The sequence below is a fragment of the Haliotis rubra genome, unplaced genomic scaffold (genome assembly GCF_003918875.1).
Source record: "Haliotis rubra isolate DU_JTF1 unplaced genomic scaffold, ASM391887v1 Scf65, whole genome shotgun sequence".
Lineage (NCBI taxonomy): Eukaryota > Metazoa > Mollusca > Gastropoda > Lepetellida > Haliotidae > Haliotis > Haliotis rubra.
In genome coordinates, this window is record NW_025767357.1 from 406,192 (window position 1) to 433,247 (window position 27,056).

The 27,056-nt window shown below is 43.0% G+C and overlaps 2 protein-coding genes across 3 annotated transcripts; one reads left to right on the forward strand and one right to left on the reverse strand.

The window, feature by feature from the left end:
• Window positions 1-966: 966 nt before the first annotated feature.
• Window positions 967-26,642, forward strand: LOC124257151 (WAP four-disulfide core domain protein 1-like). Of its 2 annotated transcripts, XM_046691146.1 has the most exons (10): window positions 967-1,199; window positions 2,661-2,805; window positions 3,417-4,125; window positions 16,236-16,428; window positions 18,401-18,442; window positions 18,949-18,990; window positions 20,057-20,215; window positions 20,547-20,682; window positions 21,866-21,967; window positions 26,148-26,642. In XM_046691146.1, exons 3-9 carry the CDS (start codon window positions 4,000-4,002, stop codon window positions 21,954-21,956), a joined length of 789 nt encoding a protein of 262 aa, XP_046547102.1. In that variant the 5' UTR covers window positions 967-1,199; window positions 2,661-2,805; window positions 3,417-3,999; the 3' UTR covers window positions 21,957-21,967; window positions 26,148-26,642. The 2 variants fall into 2 exon arrangements, with proteins under 2 accessions (XP_046547102.1, XP_046547101.1); XM_046691145.1 differs by lacking the exon at window positions 2,661-2,805.
• LOC124257109 (sporozoite surface protein 2-like) lies at window positions 22,617-26,947 on the reverse strand. The gene is made up of 4 exons (XM_046691099.1): window positions 26,932-26,947; window positions 25,089-25,460; window positions 24,458-25,047; window positions 22,617-22,646 (listed from the first exon to the last, which is right to left on the reverse strand). The coding sequence occupies exons 1-4, from the start codon at window positions 26,945-26,947 to the stop codon at window positions 22,617-22,619; spliced, it is 1,008 nt and encodes a 335-aa protein (XP_046547055.1).
• Between the last annotated feature and the right edge of the window lie 109 nt (window positions 26,948-27,056).

A 27,056-nucleotide genomic window follows, 5' to 3' on the forward strand; every position in this document is an offset into this window, starting at 1 on the left:
CCATATAATAAAAAGGTGTAAATGACATCATACTTAAATGTGTATGACAAAGTTGTTTCAGTTATAACTTAATATATGGTGTAACTGTCTGTTCTATAAACTTGATGAGATTGACTCTCGAACACACAGAACAAACTGCAGAGAAGAAAATCATTATTTCGAACAAAGGTACGAACAATCAGAATATGTCCCCAATACCACGTGTCTAACGTAGAGACAACTGAATGAAGACAACCAGGAGTTCCGTCAGCGGTTCCTTTGTTACTCGCCAATGGCCTGCTTGGATAACGTTTCATTACGTACAAACTGCAAGACGGAAATATTAAACACCTGTGAAGCGTAGTAAGACTTGACTTGGATTAACTTAAATACGTACCAGAGAGACTGCGAATTGCGTAAAAGGAGCAAAGTATACCGCAATTGCTAGTTTTTAGTTGCATGAGTACAAGTACGCATGAAAAATGAACAAAAGTTTGCCAACACCTTGATTAATTAATTTTCTCTTTCATCCTGTGCCTGCATTTTTTTACATAACATGATCAACTGGTCGAGTGCAGCCATCACACACACGTGATATCCTCTGCTGTGAATACTGCATAAAGAGAGTGTCACGTCTCGCTTGTTGTTAATTGGACATGTATATCGTTGATGTGAGTTTGTGCAACGCGTTACACGCTTTGGGCAGGACGCAAATGAACATACACTCGAAACCACCTGGAACAGCTTTTCAATCGTATGAAAATACCCCACGGAGTAAAAATATGTGCCAAAGAAAACTATTAATAAGCAATGTGAATGATGACTTGTAAGTAAAAATAAACCAATCTGCCGCAAAATGGGCAACCATACAGCGACATGAACGTCAACTGCACCAACGCAGCAACGGACACTACGACACGCCAGCCCACATTCTCAGCATGCGAGTAGCCTCTAGCAATTAGAGAGGTTCCCAACCGTTTAGCGGTACATTCCCGCAACCCGATTCCTCTGACTGGCTCAACCTGTTTCACCCCGTCTCGGAATCTCAACAGTAGCGTTATTCAATAAGGAGGCGTGTCGCCCAGTCGGTGGAGTAAGCGACCGGGAGCCACGTGTGGCGGATGTATATCTGGTTCCATTGTGTGGGGTTGAGACCATGTGTTGACACACACAAGTCCCCACGACACACCGGGACACACTGCCCGGGCAAACACCCCCAGGTGAGTACATTTACAGTCTCAGTCGACGGTCTGTGTACAGCCACATTACTGTCATCGGCAGTACCGTTAGTCTTCAACCCGTATTGGGGACCCGTGTCAATGTAGCCGTTATTTATTTCATTAAAATTTCAGTTAAACGGCAAAGTATGATTTTTTGTACACAATCAATACAATAAGAACCTCACTGTCGATAGTTTACAATTTGCAAGGTAATATTGATTAATTATGATGTTTTTATTTCTGTGATTTATATGATGTTATTATTCAGACAAAGACATGGTAGGGAACAAGTGGTAATGCTTTCCAGAAGGAAAACGTCCCTACTTATTTGGCGAGGTCAACATCTCGCCGGGAATAACGGTTGGAAGGATGTTGTGTAAAATTTAACAGCTTACACATTTGTCTTAGTACGGATTCGTTTCAAAATGCAGTGCCTGAATTTCCAAAGTATGTGTTAATACTAGCTACAAAAAATTGTAAACAACACATATTTAATCTAGGGTATCCGAATTTCAGCGAATATTGAATTGGTGATCACACGACCGTATGGCCAGTGAGAGTACAGAAAACTATTTTATCTTTGTTTTGTTTTGTTTACTTATTTTGTTTTTTGTTTGCTTTTTTTTTTTGTTTTTTTTGTTTTTTTTTTTTTTGGGGGATACCCAATTGTTAAAACAGTATTATTCAAGAAAATCAATCACGATTGTGCTTATGTTTAAGAAATGAGTTTTTAATTAGCCTATTCATCATATAGTGCGAATGTCGATTCGCTAAATATTTCTCATATTCATGTATTTGGTTTTAGGTGTTTAGGGAGGGGAATGGGGGAAGGGGTTGGTAGGTGAACATGGCGAACATTACATCTTCAACGACAGACCCGATGTCGGCAAACGAACGATGTCTTACGCACTGCATATATAATACTCATGAACACAGGGCAGCAAAGAACAGCCTGGTATCAGTGTTACTTTTCGATTGGAATTCAAGTCGCGTTCCTCAGTGCTACATGTCCCGTCTAGGATCTATACAAACCTAACCTACTCACCGGTTACGAGGTTAAGGGCAAAAAAAACGAAACTAGCGTTAGGTGCATAATTGTTCTGACAGGGTTTAATGCGTTGCCTGATACACGCAACAGGTGGAAAACCAGGTAGGAAGACGAGACCGTCTGTGCTTAGTCTGAGCGTTGGGTGAATGAGGGGGGCAGATAACAGACAGATAACATACTTGATAACAGAGCGATAGATGGCGAATCTGTGTGTTCATCTGCATGTCGATGGACGAGATTGGCACTCTTTCCCCCTAAACCATTGAACGCTAAATACACAGATTTACACCCGGTCTCACAACACATATGCAACTTGCTTGTGGAAACAAGCTTTTCTGGTACTTTTGATTGAGTTGTGAAGGTATTTTATTTCTAAATCACCCAATTCACAGTTGTGTTTAATTCTTTCAAAGACGCCTAATTAAATAAACACAGACTCACTTACCTCTCGGGGGGGATGAGTCCCTCGTGGGGAGGAGGCATCAAAGATGTGGCTAAGTAATAGTGCTCTTGTCGGAAGAAGAAAATATGCCATATGGTGTTTAATAATATATCAAAGTAAGTGTATATTATTTTTCTTTGTTTTTGTGAGTTAGTGACCAGCGTATCTGACCCCCCACCCTCTCTCTCTCTCTCTCCTCAGTGTCGCTCTCTCTCTCTCTCTCTCTCTCTCTCTCTCTCTCTCTCTCTCTCTCTCTCTCTCTCTCTCTCTCTCTCTCTCTCTCCCCCCAGTGTCGCTCTCTCTCCTCAATCTCGCTCTCCCTCTCCTCAATCTCTCTCTCTCCTCAGTCTGGCCCTCTCTCTCCCCAATCTCGCTCTCTATCGCTCTCACTCTCTCTCTCCTCAGTCTCGCCCTCTCTCTCCCCAATCTCGCTTTCTATCGCTCTCTCTCTCGCTCTCCCTCTCTCTCTCCCCAATCTCTCTCTCTCTCTCTCTCTCTCTCTCTCTCTCTCTCTCTCTCTCTCTCTCTCTCTCTCTCTCTCTCTCTCTCTCTCTCTCTCTCTCTCTCTCTCTCTCGTATAACTCTTTACGCCCGCCGGCAGTACAATCACCACCTCCCCCTTCCCCCTCCACACACCCATGTACATTTCTAATCCCCTTGTCTCACTTCCACATTATTCTCCGTTATACGACAGCCGGGGTTGCAATCAGTGTTTTATGAAATGCAGGTTTTGGCGCTGATGGCCTACACCGCTGTGAACGCCGTCGGTCCAGCCAGAAAGCCCTGGAACCAATCCCCCAACATCTCTGTGTGCGATGATACCAGATAGCAGAATCCCTGTAATAATGTTCCCTTCGGAGAATATAAATGTCAACTGAAGCAGCAAATCTTCAACGTAAAAAACGTCTTCTGGCGCGGCTAGCGTTCCAGCGTTGAAACTTGTAACGGGGACTTTTTACGTCTATCAATACGACCCTTGAACTGTGGACGCATTTCTGGATTACTTCAGTGAGCGTTGTGGAAGTTGTAGCGCATACATTGCGGTTAATGATCTCGATGCGAGGACAACCATTTGAAGAAGATTTATAAAGCGTCTTGATTCAGAAACCTTCATATATCTCAGCTGTGGAATTTTACCAAGAGATCGTCGAACAAGCGTGCTGTCTGGCCCCTGGATACATTCAGAGTAATTCAATGGGGTGTTACACACTTACGGACCATCAGCGTCATCCTCTGTGTTCAAGAAGTGGTGGTCATCTTTTTATTTTGTGAACAATCTCATCAGTCTTTTGTTTTGTTTTCACGTAATAATGGCGTCACTACGTGACGTCTTTCATGTGCTGACATCAGTATTATTGTTGGTATTACTGACGGTAGAGGGCGCCACAACCCGGAAGAGGAATAAAGCCTCCGACGATGTTTGGCTGTCGGATTTGGTAAGTAGTATTCTCATTATTTATATATTGTTTTGGAGGGGTGGTGGTGTGGTTGGGGAGGTGAGTGTTTCAAACGAAACTGTTGTCACATGCATGTCTCAAATTACATTTGATCATTTCTATCTTTGATCGGAAACAATGATACATGTACTTTTCAGTCCAAGAAGAACTCGTTTATAAATAATTTAACCTTTATCTACGGAGTGAGCGAGTCTCTTCTGAAACAAATGGAATCCTCTGCCTTTACGTCAACGTCATGCAAGAGGGCAACAATTATGTAATCATTATCTAGACAAGGTATTTGAATATTTTTATCATTTACTTCGAAACAGATAATTAGAGATACGGTTTCTATAGTTAGTTAGTGAGATTGGTATCGAACGCGACTTGCACCTCGTCGCACTTTTGTCATTTCATGTCTAACACCAGTTTTCCTGTAACACTAATGTCATACCTTTGATTTTTGTTTGTATTTTGTGTGTCAACAGCTTATATAAAAGAGTGGACCTGAATAGTTTCAACAGCCAATGTATTGCATTTCGTCTCAGATGTGTAGAATAGGGACACGGATGTGTTTGGTGTGTAGGCGCCACGGGGTTCGTTGGTAGTGCTGGTCTACTGTCGCTAAGGAATTCTTTGGTAGTTTTGTTGGTCCGCTGGTGGTCACGGGATTCTTTGGTAGTTATGTTGGTCCGCTGGTGGTCACGGGATTTTTTGATAGTTATGTTAGTCCACTGGTGGTCACGGGATTCTTTGATGGTTCTGTTGGTCCACTGGTGGTCACGGGATTTGTTGGTAATGCTGGTGCGCTTATTGTTTGTTTGGTCGCAGTTATGACCTTTTTTTACCCTTACTTAGCTCGTAAGTTCCACCAAAGTGGAATATCAGCAAATGTGTCAGCAGTGAATATTCATATTTGATTCGTAACGTTGTACATACATTAATAAATACACGAACACTGGCCGAATGTTACTAATGAGTCACAAAACTCTTTAGGTAATCATAGAAAATAGAGTCCATTGTACGATTCCCACACACATGGGATTATGAATTTCTATCAAATAGTGTTGGTACTATATGTTAACGAAAACGTAAACGTAGCCTGTCCCCTCGGTAGCACACGTCTCAAACACATGCAAGGTCAAGTCCATTCACATACAAAATCACCACTGTAACACATGGTCACAAGAGATAAATGTGTTAGACGTCATGTTTGTCTTGGATGCGTCGATTAACAAAATATGGACATCTTCAACATTTTGAAAGTTTTACTTAGACCTTTAATATTGTAACCCAGATCAACGTATCAGCAAATTGCATGACCTTTTTTTAAATCTTCACTGGAGATAAACCTTTTTTATGGTTTATCAGACATTTTTATTACGTTTGTGTCAGCACTTCTTATCAGTTAAATCCTGTTGTAAATCTACTTTGTACTCCGTGTAGCATACTGAAGGCACGGTGTCGAGGTTGTCTTTTTTTACAAGAAAACGAAATCTCACTGTTACTGGATGGATCCAAAAACTCGTTTACAGTGTCAGACACTTAACGGCAGCTGTTCTGCGTCCAAATAATAATAGCTGGTCTCCGGGATATCACGTCTTTAATGGTCGGCCCTAGCCATGAGAAGAAACAAACAGCATTTGGTTTAAATCTGTTAAACAGCTACGAGGAGCACTCAGCGGTGTGCCGTGGTAGATACATAAATAATACTACAGTGGCGTGTCTGGTACATGTTGATATGGTGTAGGTCAGCTTTGTCGACTACGTATTTTATGAACGAATACTAACGTTTTCAAGCCTACCATTGATGTATTTGTGCTGGACCCAGAAATAAGATCTGAAGGCCAAGAGGTATAAGGTTTCTACGTACAGAGTTGCGCCCCTTATTCAAGTCAGGATCTAGTGATCGGGGTTTCAAAATCCCAGATCCCCTTGCTCATTGGTTTTATTGAAGAAGTCAAACAAGTAAACGGCTATTATTGGCTTGTCTTACTTAAGTTGCGCCCCTTATTCAAGTCAGGATCTACTGATCGGGGTTTCAAAATCTCAGATCCCCTTGCTCATTGGTTTTATTGAAGAAGTCAGGTTTTGTACATACACGGCAAATGCAGACCCAGGGTGGATCTGAGATAGGGCGGTGGCGGAGCCGAGTGGTTAAAGTGTTCATACGTCTCACTGACGACCCGGGTTCGATTCCCCACATGGGTACAATCCGTGACACCCACTTCTGGTGTCCCCCCGCCATGAAATTGCTGGAATATTGCTAAAGGCGGCGTAAAATCACACTCACTCACTTGTACGACTGGAGATGTAACCTTGCCAAGTGAATCCCAGTGCCTCAAATCAGTGGGCCGCCCTGGAACCGTGCAACAGTGTACACATTAAGACAGCTGATATGCATGTCAAAACGATGTTTCTTTTGGTGTACATCAAGAAGTGAACATGTTGTTGAAAAGAGGTTATCGTCATCCTCGGGAGTTTAGCAGGAGATGCAGGGAGTGAACACACATCGCATATCGCAGGGTTTTTAAAACTGAGTTAAGGAAACATGTTTACGAACTGTTTAACAGGCGTCCATGAAGATATTGCTTCAGACAATTTAACGCACAGCAGATGCAAGGCGATGTATGTCTCCTGCAGCAGCACTGGATCCACCGTCAGAAGTTGGCTATTTACCTTTTACCATATCCCGTAAACGTCTACGCTTATTTAGAAAATGTTCAGCTTTGATTAACTATGAGAGGTAGAGCAGACAGTACTGGCTTTGTGGTGCAGATTCGAACCCAATCCACAATGGTACAACATGATACGGAGACACACGTTTATTCAGTTGTATGGGCTAATGCTGGGAAACGACTACTATGAAGGAAGAATTTGATAAAATTAGTTCTTTTATTTTTTCTGATTTAAAAAATAACATTACAACAGATGCACGTAAAATAACTAAACTGAAACCGGAAATACGCTGAGTGTATTTTTTTGTTTCGGCAGTTGGAAAGATAGTTCCGTTATCATGTTGCAGTAACAGCTGAAGCAGATGCAGATGCTTGTGTAGATACCTCCTTCCACAACTGATGGCCAGTGCCATTCACTGGACCAAAAGACCGATAACATACGTAAAGTACAGTAGATTACAACACAGAACAGTCCATGTTAAACAAGGAATACGTTATTAACGATAAGGCTAACTGTCAATCAGGGGCGGTGGGGTAGCCTAGTGGTTAAAGCGTTGGCTCATCACGCCGAAGACCCGGGTTCGAATCCCCACATGGGTACAATGTGTGAAGCCCATTTCTGGTGTCCCCCGCCGTGATGTTGCTGGAATATTGCTAAAAGCGGCGTAAAACCAAACTCAGTTAGTCAGTCAGTCACATTCTTCAGTTACATTGACCAGGGCAAAGTCCTTGCATTTGTCGTTAGGAAAACATTATGTACCTAGTCAGCTTGCTGACGGGGCTTAACCTCTGGTTATGTGGACAAGGCGTCCGACTGCGGATCAGAAGTTCCCTTTGAGAATCCCAGCGCGGGACTCTCAAAGTTTATGGTCGCTACAGTTATATATGTTTCAATCAATCAAAGATTCCATACATTTGATTTGGTTTTATCAGAAGTCAAATAACGATAATAAAAAAAGATTGGTCGAAAGCATTCGGGTTTATTAACTAGCATTCTTTGTCTAAACAAATGGTTTCATTGCTACCACGTGCACACGCGCACAGAATATCACACAACTCTTTTGTGTACATGTTACCGAGTGGATGTTCCTGTAAGAGTAAGTTCCACCAGTCATAAGTGTAAATCCGTTTTGAGTTCACATGTACTCCAATATGAAATAGGGGGCGGTGGGGTAGCCTGGTGGTTAAAGCGTTGGCTCGTCACGCCGAAGACCCGGGTTTGAATCCCCACATGGGCACAATGTGTGAAGCCCATTTCTCGTGTCCCCCGCCGTGATGTTGCTGGAATATTGCTAAAAGTGGCGCAAAACCAAACTCAGTCAGTCAATATGAAATAGGACACAAGAAAGCTAATGAGTGAGTGAGTGTGTGAGTGGGTGAGTGAGAGAGTTCAGTTTTAACAATATCTCATATATGTTAGATCGATATAGTAGGAGAGACAGGGATGATTCATATTCCGGAAATATATTGCTTGGCCAACCCACGACCACGGGCTCTGACAAACCAAGCGACATAATTAGAACTAATCTGGCATTTGAACCATCGAGTAACGTAATCGAATGTAATATGTAGTTCTTCACATCGGAACCTGGCGTCTATGGCCACTGAGCAACCTTTGTCTATGGGAGAAAAATGAAAAGAAGCTATGAAGGAAATCTTAGGTGTATAATAATCACAATAAATTATTAAATTTTACTTTAATGTGAAATGATGTTCCTATTTCATTGGACCGCCTCCGTGGTGTAGTGGTTAGAGCGTCCGCCCGGAGTGCGGAAGGTCGCGGGTTCGATCCCCGACCGCGTCATACCAAAAGACGTTAAACTATGGTACTTGTTGGTCCCTGTCTGGCGCTCGGCATTAATGGGTACAACAAGGAATGGTCGGCTCGGAGTCAGTATAATGTGTCTGAGTGGGGTACTCATGCTTCACTGCGGCATGGTATCTCAGTGGGCTAGCACTATAAAACCAGCTTAAGTCTGGGCTAGTACAAGCAGCCGCACATACACATACACACGCATGCACGTCGTCATATGAGCGAAATATTCTCAAGCACGACTTTAAACCCAATTTCCTATTTCATGGTATACCACTCGGATCGATGTTTAACATTGTCCTTGATCCACAAAGGGTTTGTAGCACTAAGTCCTTCGTAGCTCGGGACCGAGGCCTTTTCGATGCCTGGCCACCAAAGAACATGTTACACCGTATACGTACATGATTTGAATCCAGGCGTCAAAGAAACATGTGCTTGTATACATACTGGTGAAAAAAACAGGCCTGATATTGAAACCGGTAGGCGTTCCTTATCTACAGTTGGTATTTACACTCACTTAATTAGCGGAATGCCCAGAAGGTCAAGCTGAAACAAATTCTGTGGTCTCCTTTCATGACCGGCCCCTCAAAGGCCTTCTTCTTAACGAAACCTAATTAACTGTTAGTCACAAATTGCCTGCCAGGGTTGGTGATCTCTGTAGCTGATTAAGAAAGGGGGATATTTCGTGGTTGGCCCATCTGGGCTTCCATAGTTGATGAAGGTAAGTCACTGGTTGTGCGATCAGAGGAAATGTATATGAAGTGATTACCCAACCCCAACTGGTTCACTGATTTTACATTGGTGTATTCCACTTGAATACATAAACCGACAGGCAAAGGAAAGTATGCATAAAATTGGATTTTACCCTAAAAAAATATAAACGTTTCTTAAGTTACTTTGCCGAAACACTGTTTGTTTACACAAGACCACGCAGGTAGATTATGCTTTTTCTTGAGGTTACCACTGTATTTGCTCTGAATATTGTAAAACACGTTGTTCGTTATTAATATTGCTCTCGCGCTCTTAAATTTCATTTTTTTACAGTTATAAACTATTTTAAAATTATTGCATGAAATTATTATTTTCTGATACCTATTTTGATTTCCACTTATATATTGCTTGGGTTTTTATGTCGTACTCAGTCTTATTTTTCTACCCTTGACCACACATCCGTTCATACCTTAACAATGTAGTATAAACAGAGTCATGTTACAGCCAGCAGATACCCAATCACAGATCAAGCAGATCGACAAACAAAAGTTATCCCAAAGTAAAGTTTGTGGAATGAAAGGGGAGACGACGAACCAGCTAATGTGGACACAGATTCCATTACAAAAACCACAGGGACTGTTTGTGATATCATCATACAGGAATACAACATGGTTCACGAACACATTATACAAACATGTGGTATAGAGGGGGGCGTGTCTGTACAGTCTACAACACAGATACTCTACTGAATACATTTACCTTTGAGGATTGTGACACTACTTAAGTCTTCCAGGGCTAATTCGATTTTCTCAGAAATATTCACAACGGTGATAGAATAACATAATATTGTTACAATTGGTTCAGTATGGAGCATATATAACCCAGGGCCCTTATTCTCGAAACGTTAAGAACGTAGCCGTAAGAATTCTTAACTTTGATCGGAGCCAGTGTGTTAAGAATGGGCTTAAGAAGCTCGAAGGGCTACGAACGTTTCGAAAATAGCTAGCCGGGTCTTTAAGTTTCTCCACTGTACCAGTCAGTTGTAGGAAATCGTTGTTCTCATTACTTTATAATCTCCCAATTATTATTTAAACTCTGTTACTGCCACTCTCAAGCAAGCGTATTTGATTCATAACCACACGTGATGGTACAGAAGAAAGCATCCTCTCAAAAGGGCGTACAAGCACAAACAAACCACTGAAAATATCTCAACAATAATTACGGTCCGTTTTCACAGTCACAAATCGTTATATGTTTTGTAGAAACGCATATGGTATTTAATTGAATAAATGTCTGTTATATGGGTGGTTCAATTATATTAACATTTCACTCAACGTACGCATGATAGACAGTAGCAGTTATTATTATGCTATTTAACTACTAAAGAACTGATTGGTCCGAGACATTATATCCTTTAACGCCCTATCTGTTCTGATAATAGAGACTGGTTATTTTCTGGCGTTGACGCGCTCTCTTTATACATGACATCAGGCAGCAATAAATCATATATCAACTGGTCCACCTTTCCTTTCAGTGTGAACACGCGTGTCCTGTCATAGCGTGTAGTTAACACCTCACCCCAATGTGTGTTCTCATCCTTACCCTAAACTCTGAACAAACCAGCCAGGTAAACCGACCCACCTGTAATGTGCGGTACATCAAAGACTTGCTCGCCTCGCTCCATTCACCTGCAATTTGATCAGTGTTTGATGTACAACCGGGTTTGAATGGATTAGACACGACCCACATGTACACCGACCTTCTGCTTCTGAGACATCTCAGAGAAAGATGAAAGGTTAAGATGTCGGCTAGGTCACATGTGAGGTCACATGACGCACGGCGGTTGTCTAGAGTTACTTCCCCTTGAGTGCCTCCAGACATTGGCCTTTGTTCTGACAACAACGGATTATTACTGTAATCAGTGAGCAGGAAGTGACTAGAAATCTATACCTTATTGGGTTCATTGTTTATAAAATCTTACCACCATCTTACTGTCATTCAAACCGTGTAGACGACAGTCTTGTTTAGTCTAGATGAATGGCTGGAGGCCAAAGTGTATCTAGGGAAGTACATTCACAAAAACATTCAGTATGATATGGCGACGTTCTTAATGAGATGGAGAAGATTACGTTTATGTGGGCGTGAATATTATCAGATAGGTTGTGGTCATACAGTATTACGTCATTCTGACCTACAGTGTAGTGTTTATCCAGTGACCTTCACCTTCACACGAGTGACTTTTTGCGGTCCTTATCTCACGCTTCGTATTGGTTTGATTAAGGCCCCTGGAAGAATTCTAAGGCTATAAATACGTTATATTTTTTGGAAATTATTGCTACGATAAATGTCGCTAATCTATGCTACTTGCAATATTTTCAGTCTATCCATTTTCAATTCAATTACTTTGTCTTGTGAAGCTTTTGGTCCTTGAAATTGTAACTTATACTAAAACCACTTCTACCTGGTAACTCGTGTAGAGTGAGTGAGTGAGTTGGGTTTTACGCCGCTTTTAGCAAAGGCGAGGATATCACGGCGGGGGACACCAGAAATGGGCCTCACACATTGTGCCATGTTGGGATTCGAACCCGGGTCTTCGGCGTGACGATCGAACGCTTCAAACCACTGCCCTAACTCGTGTAGAGCGATAATGACGTCAAACGTTAAACAAAGTATATTGAATCATATTGGTTGGGAGAAGCCTAACAGTATCAGGGGTTATGCCCACGCTTGTATTTCTATGTGAGCTAGTAGTGTCAACTCACTTGTTAATCCTTATCTCGCTGTAGGTCAACGGTAGACTGACGATGGCTGTGACGGTTATTTTTGTCAGGCCCTGACCCGATGATTGAGCGGACATTCTTATCCTATCAAGTGCTCAGTTCCTATCAGCTTATGGATTTTAAAAGTACATTTCACAATATAAACATGTGCACACTGTGTATTCCAATGAATGTAGAAGAATATCCCTTTAAGCCAATATATGACGTAATTGCGAATTTGGAAGAACATGTTTTCCAGAATATTTACGAACAAGTCATCATTATTCAAGGAACTGTAAATAAAGTAAGTCATACATCATGTGTCTCCTTGAACGTCCAATCTCTGCCTTTGTGGACATCATGACATCCATCCCTACATGTATTTTTATAATTGTCATTTTCTGAACAATATTGAACTCTGTGGTCAACATGGCTTGTTTAAAAGGAAATGTCCTCACAACTCCCCAAAACACCTGTTCGACTGACTCTCCGGTCAGACGCGTAGCTACCATTATAAAGAAAAGCCCGGGCTTACACATGAGTTTTGCTTAAGATCACCATAAAAGTTGGCCCTCAATACTATCTAAATATACTGAACATCATTGAAAACGCACCAGTCTAAAATTGTCCATATTTTCATCAAGATGGATTTCAACATGACAATGATCAATGAATATAACTAACATGAAGTCGAAGGGCATGTCCAGTTGAAAAAGGCTTTAGAAAGAAATTCCTGTCCACAGTATGACTCTTAATTCCAAAATGCATCAACATGCAGCCACGTCATGAAAAAAGCGCGAATTTCATTCTGAAATCATACTGACTGTGACATTAAAAGCAGGTGTATGAGAAACGATTCTCATTGCTTCACTAACGATTGTGAAACGAGGACAGAGATGCCGAGGTTAACACCTCACGAAAGCGAACGTGCAGTAGGCATTATTCAGGTTGGCACCAGCAGCAGGGATATTGCTCGACAACTTGGACTTGGCCACTCCACCATCGTTAGGCTTCATAGACGACAATGCTGACGGCTGATTACGTGTTTGGCGTAGACGTGGTGAACGTTATGCTGATGAGTGTGTGGTTCAGACAGACCTTTGGGTTGTGGGAGTGTCATGGTCTGGGGTGGAATAAATTACAATCACAGGACTGCCTTCATGTCTGTCAAGGGAGAGTTAATGCCCTTTATTACCGTGAGCAGATTCTTCAGAATCACATCGTATCTGTTTTCAATCACCACCAAGATGTCCAGACGTTTCAACAGGACAACGCACGGGCACACACAAAAAGACTTTCCATGCAGTATCTGGCCCAGCAACACATCCAGGTTATTCATTGGCCAGCACAGTCGCCAGATGTATCCCCCATGGTCAGTTGTGGGACGAAATTGGTCAAAGTCTTTCGCGGCGACAACAGATGCGAAACATCCGGGAACTTGAGGCTGCACTACTGCAGAAGTGGAATGCCATCCTCAAGAACTCTATTCGGACGCTTATTGACTTAATGAGGAGACGTTCAACTGCACGTGTGAATGCAAATGGCGGTCACACGCGATATTGACCTTTCGATTTGACCCCACGTGTGTTTGATCCTTTCTGACTGTGGAACATTTCAATGAATGAGCGTCTTTTCTGTGTGTGTGTTTTTTGTCAGTCGTCCATCTGTTATTACCCACTCAAAAAATATCAATTCCTTACACGCGCTAATAATAATCTGACTTTTATAAGTGGTGCGTTTTCAGTGATGTTCAGTATATATAGGTTTGCAACCTATCGGGCTTACACGAAAAAATTGGTTTGCTACGCGCCTGCCAGTTGAAGAAAATAATGTAAGGTTTAATGTAAGAAAACCTGCTTTTATAAATGCCAGAGGCAGGTCGGTGATCGCGACAATGACTAATGTCGGTAAATGTCTTCAACACGTCGTCACAGAAATAACTTTGTCTTTCACCCACACACAATGATTCGGCTATAAGTGACAATATTCTTATTCCCGTGTTGAGATATCATGACCATATTGGCCACATCCAGGAAATATTCTGACGTTGTCGCAATCACTACTCAGATTAACTGCCCGATCCGGACAATCTCGTCTCGTAAAACTACGCGATAACACGTGCTTACCACGAGACATGCACGCTGCCGCTAAACGAAACGTAATCTATCGACAAGCGACTTGCCCGTGTTACACACGCCTGGCAGCACTCGTACTACCTCGCCTGAACTCACTTACCAGGCGGAGGAATGTGACGAGGTCAGTCTCACTCTGTATTCTTCCGCCAAATGCATAGCACATGGGGAAATCTTGAAAAACAATGTGATTCTGTAGACGAATTGTGGTGAACATACCACACAACTGTAAAAAGAAATGTTAAATTGGTGTTGTATTTGACATGTTGATTAATGAAGAACAGTTTTTCATCACGAGAGTCATGTATACAAGAGATAGAACAGGCTCCTGCCATTAATCAGTTTCAGTTAGTGACGGAATCTTTGACATTCTGGTTCGAGGATGTGTTTCGAATGGAGCCATTATGATAAATTAAATGTGTCTGTTTTGTATGTTCCCTTTTTGTGTCCGACTTAACAGTAAACTGATGAGCCTACGGTATTCTCTCATCGCCCACACAGACGAGGTTCGAATCTCAGGAGTGAGTGAGTGAGTGAGTAAGGATTTACGCCCTTTTAACAATATTCAAGCAGTATCTCGGTAGGGGACACCAGAAATGTGCTTCACAAATTGTATCCATGTGGGGAATCGAACCCGGGTTTTAGGCGTGACGAGTGAACGCTTTAACCACTAGGCTACCCTAAACGGATAGGGAAATCGAGCCCCATTATTCGGACTCACGCGCAAAAACGCTTAGCCACTCGGCTGACCCATTGCTCCCCTAATCTCAAGAAATTATACCAATTGTGATTCCTTCGAATAACAGATCCCAAAACCAAGGATGGTCATGCTTCAGCCTGGCTGTACCCCCGACGAACCGAACAGGTCTTGATGTGTTTATGCTATCGGTCACTGGTTTGTTAAGCTCAGACAGGGCTGCTTTCATGTTTCTTTGATGTTCATAACTTCCCCACAGACTTCTCACTGGATCGGGGGCGGTGGGGTAGCCTAGTGGTTAAGGCGTTCGCTCGTCACGCCGAAGACTCGGGTTCGATTCCCCACATGGGTACAATGTGTGAAGCCCATTTCTGGTGTCCCCCGCCGTGATATTGCTGGAATATTGCTAAAAGCGGCGTAAAACCAAACTCACTCACTCACTCACTCTCACTGGATCATGTACATCGTCTTATTACATGGATACAGTCTTGGTACCAGAATACTTCAAAGTGCGAAAGGGAGATTGGTGTATCGCTATTTTGAATGGCATTTCAAATCTCTCATAGCACGACAATTATTGTGGGGAGCAATGCCTAAGAGGTGTAGGGCGCTGACGTTTGAGGCATCGGGGGTCAGGACAAATCTTGGATTCGAACCGTTGATCATTGTAATCAGATTTGACAAATGAGACTACTAGGCCAGTCGGACACCAACGAGAATTGAAATCACAAGCTTATACAGTGTAACTACATGTTCGGAATCTGATTGAATCAGCACGAATTTTCCTCCATCTTCAGGGAGCTCCTTGTGCGTACGTGTGTGTACGTGCGCACGGGACATTAGTGCGCCTGCGGACATAAACCAAATGTCTGCCAAAGTAATCCTATTCATTCCGTACTCATTACGAGAGTGAATGAGTGAGTGAATGAGTTTAGTTTTACGCAGCACACAGCAATATTCCAGCTATATGGCGGCGGTCTGTAAATAATCTAGTCTGGACCAGACAATCCAGTGATCAACAGCATGAGCATCGATCTGCGCAATTGGGAACCGATGACATGTGTCAACCAAGTCAGCGAGCCTGACCACCCGATCCCGTTAGTCACCTCTTACGACAAGCATGGGTTACTGAAGACCAATTCTAACCCGGATCTTCACGGGTCTGTACTCATTACGAGTGCTTAGAGTTGACACGCAGAACCATTTGAATCGAATATTCGTCATGTCGATAGATTATGTGTTTATACTAATCCAGGTGCAAAGTACTGAGTCTAGTAATCAAGTGAAATGAAACTTTCAATTCATCTGTATCAATTTCAGATAGACTATGACTACCTGGGTGATGCCCCGGATGCAGGAAGTGACTTTTGCCCTCCAGTTCCATCAGTGCTACCTTCCGGTTCCTGTACCCAGACTCCCTGCAACTCAGACCGCACATGCGCAGACATAAACGGGAAGTGTTGCTACAATGGGTGCATCTACACATGTCTTTATCAAGTTGGTATTCCAGGATGTGAGTAAAGGCAGACTTTAAAGTATTAGCTTTACTAAACTAGATTGTCAAATCAGTAATATATCCCAGAGGAGCAATGATTAGTTAACAAAGCATAACAAACAACTGATTGCGGCAAAATATGTGGCATCAGCAATAAATATAGGCACAATTACATAAACAAGCATAGGGACTCAGTAAGGTTCCAAGTTAAGGGAGAATACTTACGACAACAAAACTATTCATAGGGATAAAGGCATTCTAAAAGTCACCTCCCGTGATTAAAATTGAACAGAATGTTTGTAAAATCGTAATAAATACACAAAAAACGTACTCTTATTTCCGCCTATAACAGAAGCCCCCCGACAGTTAATAAGCAGAAGGGGTATCACGTGACATGACGTCATATGTGCCTGTTCCCGATGGCTCCCTCTTTGATATTACCTCACAACTTAACAGTGTCCATGGATTCTGAAGCAATAAAAGATGTTCCTGGTGTCATTTCTGAAATGGATGTTAGACCGTATCAATACGATCCGATTTTACAGCTTGCAAGACAATCTTCCAGTGAAGATGGAGAGGTATCAAGCGAAACGGAGGCACCGCTTGATGTCAAAATGATTTTAGAAACCGACCGTATAATTCATCAGGAATATTATTTGTCAGCAAAATGTGATACAGTTCCAACCAGCACGCCAACGCCTATAAATAAATGACCAGTCCCTATGAACAGCCACTATGAAAACCCCCAAATAAGAAAGGTAATTCCAATTTACGACCTGTCAAGGCCACCATTAAATTTGATATTGTACGAGCGCCTCTATCAACGTCATTGGAGCCACTTGAAATGAAATACAACTGACTATAACAAAACTACTTCCACGTGACATGATTAAGTCACAAGCTTTTGATTACATCTTTGGGTGTGTTTTTTACTCTTTTTATGAAGGAGATCGCGTAAACGGATACACGTTGCCATGTGGACGTCATTGAGACTTACCTGTGTGCACTGACATTGAGGTTAAAGGGCTGGTAAGCGTCGTGCTTGAAATGTATTTACATAGAAACTGAAACACGCCAGCTGTAATCATCGACGGCACGAATGTGCAGATCCGCGGGGTCAGGCGTCAGGGCGTGATTTTGCTTTGCTTCTCTTTTTGAAATAGTAGACATCTGAGTCATGTCAATCCTAGATATAAGACAGAAATTCCAAATAACGAAAAACAAAATGTAAAAATCGGCATTCCATTTAACAGTAATTAAATATCCTGGATATGTTTGGTCGGTTTGTTTGTTGTTTAACGCCGCACTCAGCAATATTATGGCGGTGGTCTGTAAATAATCAAGTCTAAACCAGACAATCCAGGGATCAACAGCATGAGCATCGATATAGGTAATAGGCATACGATGACATGTGTCAACCAAGACAGTGAGCCTGATCCAGTTAGTCGCCTCTTACGACAAGCATGCGTTACTGAAGATCAGTTCTAACCCGGATCTTCACGGGTTGTCAATCTTTGATCCAAAGACTGAAGAAAAATATTAGCATTCCATTCAGCAATAGTTAAATATCCTTAATATTTAAATATATTTAACAAAAATATTCAACTGATATGTTATCCATGAGTGGCATTTGTCCGTCAGTAGTATAGATACTCGAGTTATCTTGTAGGTCGAGAGTCAGTCTATTAAAATATCTATGTAAAAGATATGAAATATCTATATCGCATTTTCACACACACAAAGATAATAAGTACATATGCACCAAAGATATGCTCCTCGTGCTTATGGGATTGTGTTGCATATATAAATAACATCGCTTGGGGGGTGGGGGGAGTATTAGAATCTTACGAATGTTGAGGTGGAATTCTTGCTTTTACATACATGACCTGCATCACCTATGCAAACACGTTTTTTTTATAATTTATGGGGAAAACAATCTTCAAGCTAGCATTAAGCACAACTATATTTGACAAAACGATTGTTGTTGCAGATTTTGATTGGTCAAAAGAGCCACGTCGACGTCTAAGTTCGGGTAAGTCATGGACACGGCAAGAGTAATCAACGCTTACATGATATGCAGGATAAGATAGATGTTGGTAGTTGTAGTGCTTGGAATGTGTCTTGTTTCGTTGAAAGTAGAACTGTATAGACTACGCGATCAAAGCTTGGGAGACTGAATAAATATTTACTGTTTTGAACTGGTCCTTGACAGATTTTTAGAAATCTTACTCAGTACCATTCCTAAGTCACTCCAGAGTCTAAGCAAATTACGTTGGTATATTTTTGTATAGTGAAACCCCGTTATTCGAGACGGTGTAATCCGTTGTATCTATGGAGACGTTTCTAATTGTCATTTAAAGGGCGATGTTCTCGGATTCATAGGGGTCGGGTCAAATGGGTTTTGTTATACTTCTGAATGTGTAAACCCCGTTGTAACTATGGAAACGTTTCTGACTGCCATTTAGAGGGCAGTGTTGTCGGATTCATGGGGGCAGGTCGAAAATGTTTGTTTTCACTGAGCGGCTCTTATATTTTCAGGTCGCTCCTGGCTTGTGGATAGTCCGGATACCGTCAGTGAAGGTAAATGGCGGACAATTGATTAGTTGGTGGAATAATAGGACATCCCTCATATACATGATTCATTACGGCGATACCAACGTTCTGTAGTCGCTGTGATAAGGTGGACCCGATAAGAAAGTGCTGCAGGTTGTTTGATTGTCAGACAGACAGACAGACAGACAGACATTTTATTTCAGTACCAAGGCCAATGGCCCAAAATACAGTCATGTATTAACTTTCACAATCTGCTCATAAATACACAGTAGAGTCCATGAGTTATTCCCCGCAAGAGTTGTCATGCATATGGATTTACATGTCACACACCAATTTCACATGTAAGGGCAATTCTATGTTTATACACCTTAAGTAGGAACTGACCAATATCATAGACAACACTACATTTATCTGATGCCATAATATTTATAAAAGACTGATGCGATACTGATGTCACATGTTTGAAAATGTATGTGCTTCTTATTGTAGAGCAAAGTATTTCTAAAATCGGGTCTGTGTAGCTTTTTGAAATTGTTAAAGCGAAAATCTAGTATGTGAAGAATAATCTCGGGTTCATCGGTTTAATATGTGAGTTGCCCAAAGAAAGTCACTTTTACCTTTGTTTCATCAGGTTTTTTAAAAATGAAAGATTTTCTTTATCCATAACAATTGCAAAGACAAGACTTCTACTTATTGTAATCTCTCTGGAGCTGTACCAAGCTCAGCGGCCATGAATTCGAATCCACGAATCGCCCTTATTTAGTCCTTCAATTCAACACGGACATCCGTGCTTGTTGACTCGTTAAGATCCGGGTTAGAATTGGTCTTCAGCAACCTATAACGGGAACGAGTGGTCAAGCTCGCTGACTTGGCTGACACATGTCATCGTATCCCAGTTGCCTAGATCGATGCTCCTGCTGTTGATCAGTAGATTGTCTGGTCCAGACTCAATTATTTACAGACCGCCGCCATATACCTGGAATATTGCTGAGTGCGGGGTTCAACAACCAACCGTGAACATGTCTGTCTGTCTGTCTGTTTGTCCGTCATTACATGGCGACGTACTTAACGGTTTTGTTCGTCTTCTCGCCAGCTGAGCCGTGCAGTACAACTCCAGTCGAGGCTGACGAGGACCCTCTGTTGTGTCCCCATGGTTACGTGTGCAGCATTGAAGAGCAGGGAGATTCCAGAAAGGGAATTCCCAACAGGGGGCGCTGTGTCATAAAGAATAACGAAAACGAGGACAACGCAGGTATACATCGTCCATTTACGTTATACGACCCCTCAGTTCCTCTCGGAAGAGGGAATCCGTATCTAATTCACTCTCCTCAAAACTTGACCTGACCGCAGTTATATTAATTTTCATTTGTTTGGTTTTATTAACGGTAAATAATTAACCTAACCGTAGACATAATTACGTCTTGTGGCCTGGCCACTTCATATCCGGTCGCGTATGGGTGTCATTGCGTACGTGCGTGCGTTGCGTGTGTGATGTGTGTGAACTGTTGTTACGCACAAAAGCAAGTCGGATACGCCGGACAGTCCTTTTTCAATGTAGTCCTATGTTTCCATATTTACCACAGAGGACATGTCAACAGCTCGGCCGCCAGTCCTCCCGGAGAAGATCCAGCGCCAGATGCGGAAGGAGAGAGTGTGTGAGGAAGAGAACGGATTCCTCATCCTAGAGGGCGCTACTGTGCAGAGAAAGGGGAGACGATGGTACATGAAATATCTTTACCATCATGGACCCGAGGACCCGTGAAGATCCGGGGTAGAATAGGTCTTCAGCAACCCATGCTTGCCACAAAAGGCGACTATGCTTATCGTAAGAGGCGACTAACGGGATCGGGTGGTCAGGCTCGCTGACTTTGTTGACACATGTCATCGGTTCCCAATTGCGAAGATCGATGCTCGTGCTGTTGATCACTGGATTGTCTGGTCCAGACTCGATTATTTACAGACCGCCGCCATATAGCTGGAATATTGCTGAGTGCGGCGTAAAACTAAACTCACTCACTCACTGTACAGTAATCCGATGATGCAATAATCATCGTCACGTACAGACTCACTCATGGACCCGTGTTCGATTTCGTGTGTAATTATGTCATACAAAACACACACAACACACACACCAACACACACCTCTTTCCTCATCACTCCCTCTGTCCCTCAATCAGTCATTCCCGCTCCCCTTATTCAATGGGACACTCTTCTCCGTTCTTATTCTAACTTTCATATCTTGTCAGATATTCCTTCTATCCCTTCAGCACCTTCATTCAGAGTCTGGACTCTTTTAAATTAGGGGTTGTCGTTGTACAAAGCCATTTTAGCGCTAAGGTGATCGTAATTCCCATATATTAGCATAGACTTACGAGAGACGTAGCGCTAAGGTGATTGTCACTCCCATATGTTAACATAGACTTACGAGAGACGTAGCGCTTAGGTGATCGTATAACTCCTATATATTAGCATAGACTTACAACAGACGTAGCGCTAAGGTGATCGTAACTCCCATATGTAAACATGGACGTACGACAGACGTAGCGCTAAGGTGATCGTAAATCCCACATATTAACATAGACTTACGACAGACGTAACGCTAACTTGGTCGTAACTCCTATATATTAAAAAATATTTACGGCAGACGTAGCGCTAAGGTGATCGTAACTCCCATACCTTAACATCGACTTACTACAGTCGTAGCGTTTTGTGAAATGGAACGCGGATATAAAATTACGAAGCATGTCTTTATCTGAAATCAGGATATTAACCGGGATATGAATTACTGTTACCAGGAACTAGATCGGATGAACGGAATTTCACTGAAGTTGCAATCCCCTACCAGAATGCAGCCCCTCAAAGCTTCAATGAAAACATTCCTCTCATTCTATCACTGTTTCAGCAAATGCAGAAGAGGCAAGTTGGTGTGTCAGAGGAGGAGATCGCTTCAGTCAACAAGGAAACCAAAAAACAGAAAGAGGGAGGAAGCTTGAAGTTTCTGGAAGTATGTTGCCTATCACAGTTAGAAGGTCACATGTCTTGACTGTTGACATGTACATATCTGCAGATTAGCGATTCTCAAACACACCTAACATGGCACTGATGAGAAAGACATGAAATAACGCCTCCCCCAGTCGATGGCGTCACACACTGACAATGTAACGTTTGATCAGTGCTTTCATTGAGGCCCTGAGTTTTGTTGTTTCTTGACAGTATTTATTTAAACTTCAACGGGCAATATACAGAATAAGCTTCTCGAATGCTGGATGACATTTATAATTCTTCCGCATGTGAGAGGGCACACGGGGCCCCATAGGCTAAGGCTTAGTCTCTGAATATATATAATTTTGATAGTAACAAACAAGCCCATTTATATTGAAAAGGAGCCCTAGGGAGACCAGAGATTCAGAACCTGAGGAAATCTAGACTTGCTTTATTTAGGGCTTTAGCACTGCAGAGAGGGCTTGGCAGTAGGGAAATTAATGTGGTTCAGGGACTGTGAGACAGACTAGGGGCCCCATGGCGGTTCGTGTAAGAAAAGGCCACCAGCAGAATATTGTTCTTCTAAGGGGCGATTAATGGACCGGGTGGCCCAGGCTCTGTAACTTGTTTAAATAGCATTGTCTCACAGTCCCTGAACCGCATTATTTCCACTACTGCCCGGCACTCTGCTGTATTAAAGCCTGAAATGATTAGATTTCCTCAGGTTCTGAATATCCTATCTCACAGGCCTCCTTTCCAGTTTACAGGAATTACTTGTTACTATCAAAATGATATATATTCAGAGACTAAGAGTTGGTCTACTTAATTGATTATGTGTCATTCTTCCCAGACGGTGTGAGTCGTTGCTAATGATATCAGTCACTGGATTGTCTGGTTCAGACTGTACTATGTACAGGCCGCTGTTATATAGCTTCAATAACTCTGAATGCGAGTAAACAACAAACACAATGGCTGGGCTAAAGATAACTATCAAACAAACGGGACAAACAATACTGCAATCATCATATTTGGCAAATACGTCTCTACTAACCGTCATTTATTTTAGATGATGATTATGCTTCATTGGTATGCTTTGTGCCGTTAATAAATATATATTACTAAACGTTTATTAAATTTCCAAGAAATTCAAATTTCCTTCTTGTTACCAAAACATTTCCAGGTTCCACAGTTATCGCCTTAGTGTTTTCTGGAATGTAATGTTTGTCCACTGACATGTGTTAATCACAGACGAGATATCGTTTTTATCTTTGCAGTGTTTGGAATTCCTGTGATACAAATGTCCCCAGATAATGCAATGGTAGCATTATGTATTTTGATTAGAAAAGAATACCACTACTCACACTTTCTCTAAGAAAAGTCCAAGATTTGACTTTCATCGATGACTATAACTAGTTTCCCAATTGATGTTTGATATGCCTGAGAAATAGAAATACACAATGAATATGTATGTTTTAAAATATCTCAAGAACCTTGGACCAAAATGGTAATGAATGGAAACTTGATCTCGTCACTATTGATGGTGGAATATGCCGATGTGACGTAAAGCCCCACTCAACTCAAATCAACCTGATACTGGGCTCACACACTAAAATAACATACGCTCCACATAACACACGCAACACACGATACACCACACACTCCGAACACACACTCCGCATATCGCACGCTCTACAAAACACATTGTACGCTCAACACAACACGCACTGCACAAAACACACTTTCCACACTCGACACATCACAGACACAACGCACACTCTACTAACCATATTTTCATTTAACACTCAACACACAGGAAATATAACACTCCGCAGAAAACAAGGCACAAGCTCTCCCAGAACCTAAGAGACTCTCCATATAAAAAAAACGAGACGCCCCACACACCACGCACCATAAAACATGCGATACACATTATACAAGGCAGACAAAAGACACGATCCACAAAACTAACACAATACACGGTCTACGTAGCACAGGACACAATCCACACAACACAGGACACGTTCCACAGGACACGCTACTCACAACACAGGACACGTTCCGCACAACACAGGACACACTCCACACAACACAGGACACATTCAACACACAACACAGGACACACTCCGCACAACACAGGACACACTCCACACAACACAGGACACGTTCCACAGGACACGGGGACACAACACAGGACACGTTCCCACACAACACAGGACACGTTCCACACAACACAGGACACACTCCACACAACACAGGACATGCTCCACACAACACAGGACATGCTCCACACAACACAGGACATGCTCCACACAACACACTCCACACAACACAGGACACACTCCACACAACACAGGACATACTCCACACAACACAGGACACACAACACAGGACATGCTCCACACAACACAGGACATGCTCCACACAACACAGGACATACTCCACACAACACAGGACATGCTCCACACAACACAGGACACACTCCACACAACACAGGACACGCTCCACACAACACAGGACATCTGGGTCCTTCTTCCTGGGTCTTCCTGGGGTTCCTGGGGTTTCCTCCTGTGTTCTTCCTGGGGTTTTCCTGGGACCCTGTTTCCTGGGGCCTGGGGTTGTCCACCTGGGGCTGGGTTTCGGTTCCTGGGTTGTCCTCTGGGTTCCTCCTGTGGGTTTCCTGGGGTCCCTCCCTGGGTTGGGACCTGGGGTCCCGTCCACTGGGATTCCACTGGGGTTGTCCCTCCCCTAAAGTTCCTTCCTCCCTGGTTTGGGACCATCCTCCATTTCTGGGGTTGTCCTGGGTTCCTGGGGCTGGGTCCACACAGGTTCCCTGGGTTCTTCCTGGGGTTTCCTCCTGTGGTTTGTCCTCCACCTGTTCCTGGGTTTGCTGGGTTGTCTCCTGGTTCCTCCTCCTGTTTCCTGGGATCCTCCTGGGGTCCTCCTGGGACCTGGGGTTGTCCTCCTTGGGGTTTCCTGGGACCCTCCTGGGGTTACAGGTTCCTGGTTCCTTCCTGGGGCCATGCCTCCACTGTTCCTGGGTTCCTGGGGTTGTCCTCCACTGTTTCTGGGGTTTCCTGGGGTTTCCTGGGTTATGCTGGGTTCCTGGGACACAGGGACCATGGGTCCTGGGGTTATGCTGGGACCTGGGACCTGGGTCTTCCTGGGATCCTCCTTCCTGGGGTTGTCCTCCTTCGGTCCTGGGTTCCTGGGTTTCCTGGGGTTCCCTGGGTCCTTCTGGGACCTCCCTGGGGTTTCCTGGGTTCCTCCTCCTGGGTTGTCCTCCTGGGTTTCCTGGGACCTGGGGTTTCCTGGGATTCCACTGGGGCCATTCCACCTGGTTTCCTCCATTTTCCCTGGGGTTCCTCCTGTGCTTTCCGGTCCCTCAAGGGTTGTCCACCTCCATTCCTGGGATCCTCCACTGTTTCGTGGGGTTTCCTGCTGGGTTGTCCTCCTGGGGTTGTCCCCGTTCCTGGGGTTCCTGGGGTCCCTGTTCCTGGGTCCTCCACTGGGGTTTCCTTCTCCACACAACACAGGACACACTCCACACAACACTCCACACAACACAGGACATACTCCACACTGGGACAGTTCCTCACACTCCCACACAACACAGGACAGGACACACTCCACACAACACAGGACACACTCCACACAACACAGGACACGTCTCCACACAACACAGGACACACTCCACACAACACAGGACACCTCCACACAACACAGGACCACACAACTCACAACACAGGACACAGGACACACTCACACACAGGACACACTCCACACAACACAGGACACGCTCCACACAACACAGGACACGTTCCACACAACACAGGACACACTCCACACAACACAGGACACACTCCACACAACACAGGACACACTCCACACAACACAGGACACGCTCCACACAACACAGGACACACTCCACACAACACAGGACACGTTCCACACAACACAGGACATACTCCACACAACACAGGACACATACTCCACACAACACAGGACACACTCCACACAACACAGGACACACTCCACACAACACAGGACATACTCCACACAACACAGGACACACTCCTCATAACACACGGTACGTTTCACATAACACATGATGAACTTCACACAAAACACCACACACACTCCAAATAACACACACACACACATATGTTTATAATGTCTACGACGATGATGTTTTGTTATTTCAGCGTGGAATATACACAAGTTGAAGTCAACCATCATATTCTTCTCCCAAGATATCGGTGCGGACTCTGTGTGTTCGACCAACTGGAGCGAACATGACACATTCATTCATCCTTTGTGGACAATGGGAAAAAGTGTGAAACCAAATATCCAAATGATCATACAATATATGTGTAATCCACAGACTGAATGGATATACGTTTCTGATGCTACCCGATTAACTTGGTGTATATATCTAAGCAAATGTGCTTTGAAGGTAACATCATCGAAGACGCTTCGCCACTTTTATATATCGAAAAATATAATTATTCACTTGTATACCTCTGTTGTATATGTTGTTATATATTGTATTCGTGCTTGAAGGTCGTTATAACGAGAACTATGTGCATACTTTATGTTGAACTCATACTTACCACTGGATGAAACATTACACGCCTTTTGGGGGAGACTAGTGGGGTAAGCCTTCCTTTGTCACACGGAAGACCCGGGTTCGATCCCCCAAATGGGTACAATTTATGAAGCCCATTTCTAGTGCCCCCCTCCGTGATATTACTATAATATTGCTAAAAACGGCGTAAACCAAAACTCACTCACCCACACAAGCCTTTTCAACAAATATGTATTTAATATCAAATTACCTTCTCTTCAAACAACATTTCAACACCGCCATTGTTAGAATAATGGAATAGAACGTCGTTTCACGTTTGCCACTGTACAATTGAAAAATTTGCAAAGAGAGGTGTTTCTTCCATAGTCACATGTGATGAAAAATGTACATCGTATGTTTACCTTTGTATGTGTACATGTTCTATTATATACTAGCCACATAAAGAAACTGTGCATTGTCAAAATATTATCCCAGTTAATAAGTACGATAACAATATCAAAGGTGAGACAGTATGAACTTTCAATGG

Bases quoted from the DNA above. Each gene is read 5' to 3' on its own strand.
- LOC124257151 (XM_046691146.1), top strand. From the start codon at position 4,000: ATGGCGTCACTACGTGACGTCTTTCATGTGCTGACATCAGTATTATTG. The intron at 16,429-18,400 runs GTGAGTAAAGGC...TTGTTGTTGCAG, and splicing joins TCAAGTTGGTATTCCAGGAT to ATTTTGATTGGTCAAAAGAG. The intron at 18,443-18,948 runs GTAAGTCATGGA...TTATATTTTCAG, and splicing joins ACGTCGACGTCTAAGTTCGG to GTCGCTCCTGGCTTGTGGAT.
- LOC124257109 (XM_046691099.1), bottom strand. The intron at 25,048-25,088 runs GTCCCAGCATAA...CCTGTGTCCCAG, and splicing joins CAGGAAGACCCAGGTCCCAG to GAACCCAGCATAACCCAGGA. The intron at 22,647-24,457 runs GTGTTGTGTGGA...TAATCATTTCAG, and splicing joins AAGAAGGACCCAGATGTCCT to GCTTTAATACAGCAGAGTGC.